General features: G+C 47.0%; 1 protein-coding gene and 1 pseudogene across 1 annotated transcript; one reads left to right on the forward strand and one right to left on the reverse strand.

Annotated features, from left to right (window-relative positions):
• Nucleotides 1-213: 213 nt before the first annotated feature.
• LOC123409526 lies at nt 214-1,984 on the forward strand (annotated as a pseudogene).
• A 314-nt stretch (nt 1,985-2,298) lies between these two features.
• LOC123412046 (uncharacterized methyltransferase At2g41040, chloroplastic) lies at nt 2,299-5,446 on the reverse strand. Its single transcript, XM_045105002.1, has 7 exons — nt 5,115-5,446; nt 4,415-4,521; nt 4,098-4,320; nt 3,697-3,890; nt 3,289-3,400; nt 2,810-2,926; nt 2,299-2,715 (listed from the first exon to the last, which is right to left on the reverse strand). Exons 1-7 carry the CDS (start codon nt 5,439-5,441, stop codon nt 2,578-2,580), a joined length of 1,218 nt encoding a protein of 405 aa, XP_044960937.1. The 5' UTR covers nt 5,442-5,446; the 3' UTR covers nt 2,299-2,577.
• Between the last annotated feature and the right edge of the window lie 4,162 nt (nt 5,447-9,608).

Genomic DNA, 9,608 nt, shown 5'->3' on the forward strand with positions numbered 1-9,608 from the left:
CACCTCCAAATTTCAACAGATTTACCATGCATGCATGTACAGTACTACACTATGTGTTACTGGATGGAACACGTGTTCTTTTTTCCATCAGTCCATTTATAGTATGTTGTACTCCTAATATTCGCTTGGACGTAATTTCACTATGGAGTACTAGCTAATATAAACATACTAACTCTAGACGTAATTTCGCTTTCCTGCATTAGACAAGTGAAGTGTGACGATAGCTGCCAACTGACAATGGAACAAGTTGACATTTGGGCACCCATCATGTCCGATCCTCTTCCAAGCTATCAGGTATTCGCTTGGTTAGTTTTTCTTTCCCGCAAAAAATAAAAAGCTAACATATCTATGTCAGAGACCATGACTACTTGGATGTTTGGTTTCATTTCAATATAGAAGTGGAGCCGGCCTATATGTCTAAAAGAAAAAAATTGGAAGTCATCCGAAAGAAGAGTATTAGCACAACCAAAAATAGTCAATAAAAAAATATTGAAGCATACTCCATGGTTTATCCAACCTTCATTTTAACTGGATGTAATATATGTCGACAAGTTCACATATGATCCACGCTCTTTAGATCTTATCAAATCTAACTTGGATATAAAGCTCACAACAAAAGCAACATATATTTCTTTGTTCTTCATGACAGATGGAGATTGAAGATCACTCAACATATGTTGATTATGACGTCATAGATTTTCAAGCACTTCTAGAAGGACCCCAAGATGAACATGACCTACACAGATGGCTAAAAGGTGCGATGATTAATTGTTGCGGTATATTCCAAACTTCCTTACACAAGCAACCAATTTGTCCATGGTTCGACTTTGAGACCAATTAATGCATGAAGCTTTCCTTGCAGGTGCATTCATTCCTACTTATATAAAGGAGGTGAATTTAACTCATGAGGCAAGATTTTCGCACATGCAAAAGTACAAACTTGCTAAACAAATGAACGCGGCAAATGGTGTTCAAAATATGTTTCATCATTGCAGATTGAATGTAAATTTTATTCATCAACTAGTGATGATGGCATGACAATACAAAGACATGTGCCTGCTCAACCGGAGGTGTTGCTTGAGAGAGAGGAGGCTCCTGCAACCACGACTCTCAACGGAGGAGGAGAAGCAAAAGCAGAGGAGGAGATGAAAGAGGGAGGATGGGCCATGTACCCGCCGCCTTGTCACCGGAGAAGCAGGAGGCTTGCGTGCACCGCCACACCGCCGGAGGAATGGACCTGCGATCTACTAGGTATGAATTATGAAGGCTCCATTTGTTGCAATGTATCATTTGTCATTGTCTCAAGTAGTTAAACACATTTCCTATGTGCTTCAGATTACATACCAAAAAGTGGTTGGAGGCATGGAAGTCGTGTGAGAAGTGCGCGTGAGAGAGGAACATGGTCGATAAACATAAAACCATGCTTCCGGGATTTGCACTCTGCAAGTGTAGGCCAAAAACATGGGCGCAGAAGAAACAATGACCACTGGACATCTGAAGAGGTGAAAGAACTAGTGGATGGCATATCTGTATATGGGGATAGACAGTGGACTAAGTTGAAGAATGAAAGGTTTCCAATATCAGTTCGAACGGCGGTGCATCTTAAGGTATAGAGAATTGGTGATTAATTGCACTAAAGAACATGCTCTCTCTGCTCATTGCTTTCTACTTTTTCTCTGTTCATCTTTTATTTATCTATATATACATATATCTTATTGTACAAGATGTTAATTTCTTGTGTTTTGTTTAATCTTTCAGGATAAGTGGAGAAACCTAGTGAAAGCCTTCACGGTCGGGCTCACATCTAAAAATAAGATTTTTATATCAGAACTTTATCAAACTCATCATGTGGAGCACCACTGATTTTTCATCTCTTACATTTCTTGAATTCCAGGGAAATGTGAAAAGAAGGATCTCGCCCCGTCTAGATAAGGATTGCGTCGAAAAGATCCAGAGGCTAGCAGCTGATTACCCTCGAAAATGATCGTACAGTACTTTCGGTGTAGCAGTGGTCCAGCAACAAGAGTTCTGTTATTTTTCAAGAACTGCGAAGCGTAGGATGTCATATTAAGTGTGACGAGAGTAGAGTGTAGGTTGAACCATCTGGATGGAGCAGCTTCTGTCTCCTGCCTAACTGACACTCTCTTGGGTTGCATCCATTCTGTAAAAATTGGAGCCAGGATTCGCCCCTCTTGCTCTTCTCTAGAAAAGGAATTCAGTCTGTACTCAGAAGATTTTAATAGACGTTCAGGTTGTTTTCGGGCTTAATCAGAAATGGATACCATAAAGAGATTATAGTTCACAGTTAATTTAAAATTTTATTTATGGTGCAGAAACAACACAGTTGTTCAGGTGTAAAACTTCTGTTCAATGCCTGAACCTGAAGAAATGCTACAGTACTATTGTTCATCAGAGCCAGAGACCATACATTTTGGTTCAATCACCTGATGTGCGTTTGAGTTACATTTTCATCACCCGACTTAACCGTAACAGCTATACATATACTCGTAAAAAAGAAGCACAACTATATATGCACCATGGCTGGCTATACAAAGAAAGTCTGGATGTGATACTCAGCTACGGCTTTTGCCCAGAGAACATGATGAATGACCTCTGAACCTTGCTGCTGTAGTTGACCAGGCCACAGGATCTGCACAGGTCTTCCAGCTCTCCTTCGGTGAAGAAGTTGTAGCTGCTGTTCACTGGCCCGACAATCTGCAGCACAAAGCAGAGAAGGCACATCAGGATAGGTAACCTCTGCCACACAGAAAATAACTAGTAGCGCTAGACGACCGACGACTTCTTTTACCTGTCTCAGTGGCTTTAGTGCGTCGATAGAGAACAGGCCGCTGTTCGTGGGGGTGGATAAGAAGGTTGTCGCTACGAATACGCCGCCGGGCTTCAGCACACGGCTGATTTCAGCTATCTGGTTTTCAAACAGCAGCAGGAGGAGATGTCATGCTGATGAATAAATTCACATGACAAAATGATAGGTACACAGGTCATCGCACGATGCCCTGTTCCTGCACAAAGCTGTCCAAAGCATACTAACTAAGCACTAAACTATCATGGTTGACATTAAAATTCATTCAGCGGTCAATAATACAGAGAAATACGGAACGGTATTCGTCATGTAATGCCAAAAGTGGTTTAACTTTATGGATTGGCTAATTGTTCAGTGGACTGGACGAATGAAATTGTAATTTTAAAGACACCAGTTTTACCATCTGAAGTCATGAACCATGTATAATACTGAATCAAAAAGTGCAAATGAGACAGGTACTATACCGCATTTGAAGGGGATGGCCAACAGTGGATAGCGGCTCCAGCATGAATGGCATCAATTGAACATGAAGCAAAAGGGAGCCTCGAAATATCAGCCCTTACAAGTGCAAGGTTCCTGCAGAACCAATAGAAAATAACAGTAATTATTTGCTCAAAGTATCAGGGAATACAGCTGATGAATGTTTATTATTACAGTACTGTACTTCAAACAAAAGGAATGTTGTTCAATTAGATGTTGAGCACAGAGGTCATAAGTTTTTTGGTAGTGAAATAATACAAACCACTAGCTTCCACAAACAATTTAGTGATGCCAAAGTTGTCTAAATGACAGTTTGGTAGAGTTCGATGTTGCAAGGCATTTTTTTCAAGTCCTACAGGAAAAGCTCAAAATAAGCACGAAGTAAAGCTCACGTGTTCATAGGGGTTTCTTCCTGTTTGATGTAGTCATAGCATTGGCGGAGCATATTCTCAGAAAAGTCCAAAGCAATCACAGACGAGTATGCCCCAGAGCTTGCAAACTTCCTTGAAAACAAGCCACTGCCGCAGCTGACATCAACAAGTATGCCACCAGCGACTGATTGGAAATAGTCTTGCGCCATTTGGAACTGATAAAGCCAACAGTACATAAAAATTATATGCATAAAAAGATGAATATTATCTTTACATGAAAGAGAGGTGATCATTTTTCGTTGCAACACCAAAGCAGGAAGCACCAAATACTTGGCTTTGACAGATGTACGACTTAATATAGATAGTTTCTCACTAAGCAGTAATAGCTTAAGTCCATGGAATGAGACAGACAAGAAATGTACCTCTTCATCGCGGCCAGGGAAGCCACTCCGATTGAAGTTCTGACGCCACCCCCTCTCGTAAAGAAAAGAGACGAGCGGGCTCCTGAACAGCTCGGTTCTAGCAGGTTTCAGTTCACTGTATTGTTTCATTCCTGAGGTGACAGTGAGATCCAAGAAGACATCTTTGCTGGTGAATGACTTGTTGCATTTTGAACACTTGAATCCAGACCTATAAATCGCTGGCCTGGGACACGCGTAGAAGCCAAAACAACATAAATACTAATCCAGCAACCAGATATGCATGAGAGACGAAGATAACTCATGGACTTTAGACGTACAGGTTCATGCCTGGCGGCCCTTTCCTTATCAGCGGTTCATAGCAAACAGGGCATGCGAAAACCTCAGTTTTTGAGGCGCCATTCAGGTCTGTTTTGATCTCCTGAAACTGTCCGCACAGCGAGCGTCAGTCTCACACGGTATAAATAAAGTCCAACCTTGGCATAGCATCAGATGCTTACACTTAACGCGACTGTAAACTATGATAGGAGTATTAAACAGGCTGCTTCTTTTCGTAAGAATAGCTCTTGAGAGTTAAATACTGGAAGCTACTGCTCCTTCTGTACCTAAATAATTGTAGTTGGGGAGAAGTAGACTAGTTCTCCCCAACTACAATTACTTAGGTACGGAGGGAGTAGATTGCATAGACTGCTCATCCTATGGATGTAAGGCAAGAGAAATCCAGGCATGAGCGGCCATACATAAATATGACCATTTAGGTCAGCCACTAATCTATATGCGAGGGTTCAATCTTTGCATCTGGTGGCCAGATATCAGCAGTGCAGGCCATGACTCAAAATACCTGCTAAACTTACCCCTAGCTCTCGATTGATTACTCTAGTAAATACAAAGCCCCGCCTAGGCATAACACCAAACATGTGGCGTGCGACAACCGTTTCTAGCAAACGCAAACAGAACGCGTTGTCTCTTGCCTTCCCTGGGACGAGAATCAGCTGGTGGCGTAGGTAGGCGCGTGCGTACCGGGTCGAGGGCGACGGCCGCCGCGGCGGCGACGGCCACGCGGCGAGCCGGCAGCGGCAGGCCCGGGCCGCGGGCAAGGAGGCAGGGGACGCGCGGGGGGTGGAGCGACCGGGAGGAGGAGCAGGAGGCCGCCGCGGCTCTCACCGCGAGCTCCATGGGCCGCGACGCCGACGCGGTGGTGCGATGCAGACCGGAGACGCGCCGGAGGATGGAAAGAAATGGTCTTTGGCAAGCTCGGGCAGAGGAGGAGGGGGGTGTGGTGGTGGTCGGGGGCTCTGGCGTGGCGCCAGCTGCGTCCGTTCGCGCCTCCGGCTTCGGCCGTTGCATCCCGATATTTGGGGCAACACTCTGCGCCGGCCGACCGGCTGTATTCCAGACCGGTCACCTCTAGGGCCGTTTGATTCGTCCGGCTAGAGTCGTCGGATCGAGTCGAACCCCACCTCACACGCACGGCCCGTCCCCTCTGCTGCACGCGCGCTCCACACCGGGTAAAGAAAAGGAGGGTCGGACGGCCCGCATCGCCATGTCAAGATGCCTCGCAAGCAATGGCGAATCTTGAAAAAAGAAAAACAATGGAGATATATATTTAGGTTTGGGGAGTCGAGGATTGTTCCTCAGATTCATATTGGGGGGATCGAGGGGTTAGCTGTAGAATTTGGAGCTGGGAATGAAGCTCTCATCCATCCAGTTAATCTCAATGGACTTGTGTCCAGTTTTGCATCCCTCATCAGTTCCTGTTTAGATTCGAGCAATGTTTGCATAGGGGGATCTAGTAAAGTTTTGGTTACTGAGATTAATCAAGATGAGGAAGCGATAATTGGAACTCCAGAGTTGGAGAACGATGGGGATTTCCATAGTAATTCTCGGGGTGTTGATGGATTTTTGTCCATGGTCCAACCTGTGGAGAGACCACGGCTAGTTGGTGGTGGGGCTGGGTCTAAAGGGCACAATGAAGATACGAAAAAGTGTTGGCCTCCTTTGAGGGCCCAGGATAACAAACCACCGGTGATCTATGGATCAGTGGTGGAGGGAAAAGCGGTAAAGAGGAAGACGCCTTCTGGCTATGTTGACAGAAAGGAAGAAGAGGTGGAGGAGTTTTATGGACAGTTGTGGGTCATTCCCTCCCCTAGCCGTCGGCAGACCAGCCACAAATATCGCCCTCCTCCCCCAAACCCTAGATCGGCCGTAGGAAGCCACCTATTCTGGATCAAGAAAAACCTACTGCGATCTGGATGCTTCTCTGCTGAAGATTGTCATCCTATTATCCATCCTGACCGCTTTGATCCTATCCCCACTAGGTTTCGGATCTGTGAGGAAGGTGCAGCTAGGAGAGCTTCGTTTGCATCTGTGGTGAAGGGGATCATGGATCCCAGGGGGCAACAGAGGCCCAACAAGAACCCCCCCCCCCCCCCCCGCCAAGAAAGGTGGTCAGGGGTCCTTCCTCCACCCCCTGGGGCTCCTGTTGCTAAGGGGGCGGTGACAGTACCGAAGCAATCAGGTAACACTGGTAAGAGTGCCCCAGTTGTTCAAAATGCAGTCCCTGCTCCAGCCCCAACCCCAGTTCCAATCCCTATTGTGCAAGCCCTAGATCCCAGATATAAGGACATGATATGTTTCAACTGTAGTTGGCCTGGGCACTATGTAGGCAATTGTGTGGAACCAAAAGGATGTTTTATCTGTCCTGGTACACATAATGTCAATAATTGCATTGCCTGGGCACGTCTACAACCCACTGCTGAGTACTTTGGTAGTGCAGCAGTGGGACTGGATTTTATCATATTGATATCCCTGTGGCAGCTGAATCCAACTGGTTGAACTACAAAAATGTGCAGTCTTGAAGGTGCTCAAAGGAGAGGTTTCTGCTTTTGATCTGATTGTGCAACTAAATGGGATATTCTGTAAAGGAAAAGAGTGGCCTTGGAAAGTTAGGGAATTAGAAGAAAAAAAGTTTCTGTTGAGATTTCCACCTTGGAAGAAAGTGGAGGATCTCACTGAATTTCCTGCTTTTGATCTTCCCATTGATGGAGTTTCTGTTAAGATATGTGAATGGGCTGGGATGCTGGAACCTTATGGTGAGCTGACTGAAGTGTGGATCCAAGTGGAGGGCATTCCCCCAAGATGGTGTGCATGGAAGGTTTTTGCCCAAATTGCCGCCTGCTTTGGTATCCTGGTTGATGTGGACTGGAATGGAATTTTCAAGAGCTTTTATGAAAAAGTCAGAATTAAGGTAGCTTGTAGAGACCCAACTAAGATTCCATATGAGAGATTGGTGTAGATGAAAAAGAAGTTGTATATCTTGTTCTTTACTGTGGAAGGATTTGATCAAGAAGGAGAAGGTTCTGAGGGAGATGGGGATGACCCTGATTTGGATGTTAAAGATGAAGATAAAGGGGATGAAGAGTTTGATCAGACTAAGGGGTATATGGATGGGGATGCTGATGAACCTATAGATGAATTAGATAAAGAAAATTTCTCTAAGGGCAAAAGTATTGGTTCTGGGAACAAGGTGGAAGTGGCCTGCACATCTGCTGCCAGCTTTCATCCTGAGATGCTGATGGATGAGATACATGAGCAGTTTCTGGTGGATGCTGAATGCAAAACTCCTGTTGCTCAAATGGAGACATCTGAGGAGGAATTTGAGGAACTGAATCAAGATATGGACATTGGTTCTCACATGGATTACTGCTCTGCCCAACTGAGGAAGATTGAAGTGGCTGATTCTGAAGGTGAAGAGGAAATCATCCTTCCTGAGATGGTGTGCCTTCCTGAACATATAGTTACAAGCTTTGGATCAGCTAAGAGATCATTACTGGAATCCCTTGAGATGGAGTAAAAAGATAAGAGAAGGAAAGAAGATTCAGTTAAAGAGAAGAAATGGGGGCCTGTGTGTGACAGCCCGATGTCGATGCTACAGAAGATTCCCCTTTTAATTCGTTGTCGCAGTGTGTTTTATTTTGTTTGTTGCATTCATCACGCATCATGCATCATCTCCATCATCTCTGGTGTGATTGCTTCCCTTGTTGTGTTCATTTGTTTTTCCCTCTTCTCCTAGCCACTCCTTGATCCTTTCCTTTTCCCTTTGCTTTCATTTATTTGAGTTGCAGATTTAAGTGCTCAAATAAATGATTCAGTTGAGCCCATAAATAATATCTATTGTATAGGGTCACCATCAAAAATCTCACTCCTTTTGGGGTTGGTTTGGTTATGGTTTATAATTTAGGCAAGCTTGAAATATATTCAAACTCGTCCGAATTATATTCTGTAAAAATCCCCAAACCAATTTTATTAAATCCTCCCTATTTTTCTGGCTCCGGGAAAATATATCTCTTGTTGGAATTCCAACTGCAACCATTGTTTTATTTCTTTGCAAGTTGTTGTAACAGAAATAAAATTAAAAGGTTAGGAGAGAGAGAAAAGAGAGAGGCCCAGACCCAAGCCTCCCTGACCTAGCCCAACCCGCAGCTCCCTTTCCTCCCGCAACGTCGTCTTCCCCTCTGCGTTCTCCCCTCGTCCCGTGCCTCCCCCGTTCCTCCCTTGTGCGCTCCCATGGCCGCCTCCAACCCGATCCCTCTCCTCTCCCCGTGCGCCTCCTTCCTCCACATGCCGCCCGCGCCCTGGCCTCGCTGCCTCGCCCGCGCTCAGCCGCCTCGCCATGCCTCTGGCCCTGCCGGAGCCCCTCTCCCCGCGCGACCATCGCCCCTGGTCTCCCGCGCGCCTGTCGTCGTGGGCTGCCGCCCTCTTCCCCGCGCGCCAGCCCCAGGCCCGAGCCGCGCCACCCCGTGCTCGCGTCAAGCGCCGCCATGGCCTCGTCCCTCGGCCTCGCCTCGCTGCTCGCCAGCGCCGCCCCGCCACTGTGCCCTCGTCCTCGCCGTTCCCAGGTCGCCGCCAGCCCCGAGCCGCGGCAGCTCCCCGCGCTGCGCCCCGCCGGCCACCTCGTTGTTCTCCCTCGCCCCGCTGTGCTCGCTGCCATGCCCGCCGACAGCGGCCCCGCGTCGCCCTGGCCTCCCTCTTCCTCCGTCATGGTCGCCAGCCCCGCCAGCCGTTCCCTCGTGTTGTTTCTGCATGTTGCCGCCGCCGCTGTCCGTGTTGCTGTTGCTGCCAGCGAATCTGCTGCTATTGCTTGCCGTGGCCGATGCAGTTGCTTGATGCTATTAGCTGTTGCTGCTGTTCCGCTAGCTCTTGCCTGCTGTCGAGCTTGTGCTGCTGCCAGTTGCTGTTGGTGATGCTTGCCTGCGCGCCGTGATGGATGTTGCATGTTGTTGTAGGTGCTAGCTGCTAGGCTGTTGCTTGCTGTGCTTGCCTGTTGTCGATAGCTGCTGCTTGCCTGGTGCTGCCGGGTGTTGTGCCTCATGCCGCCGCTGCATGCGCTAGCCGCTGCCGTGCCATGCTTGTTGTTTGCTTGCATGCCGCTGCTGTCGATTTCTGTTGCCGGCCGTTGCCTAGTGATGTTGCTAGTTAGTTGTTGCTGATGTGCCTTGCTGCTGCTGTTGCCTG

This window comes from Hordeum vulgare, chromosome 7H, assembly GCF_904849725.1.
Source record: "Hordeum vulgare subsp. vulgare chromosome 7H, MorexV3_pseudomolecules_assembly, whole genome shotgun sequence".
NCBI classification, from domain to species: Eukaryota; Viridiplantae; Streptophyta; class Magnoliopsida; order Poales; family Poaceae; genus Hordeum; species Hordeum vulgare.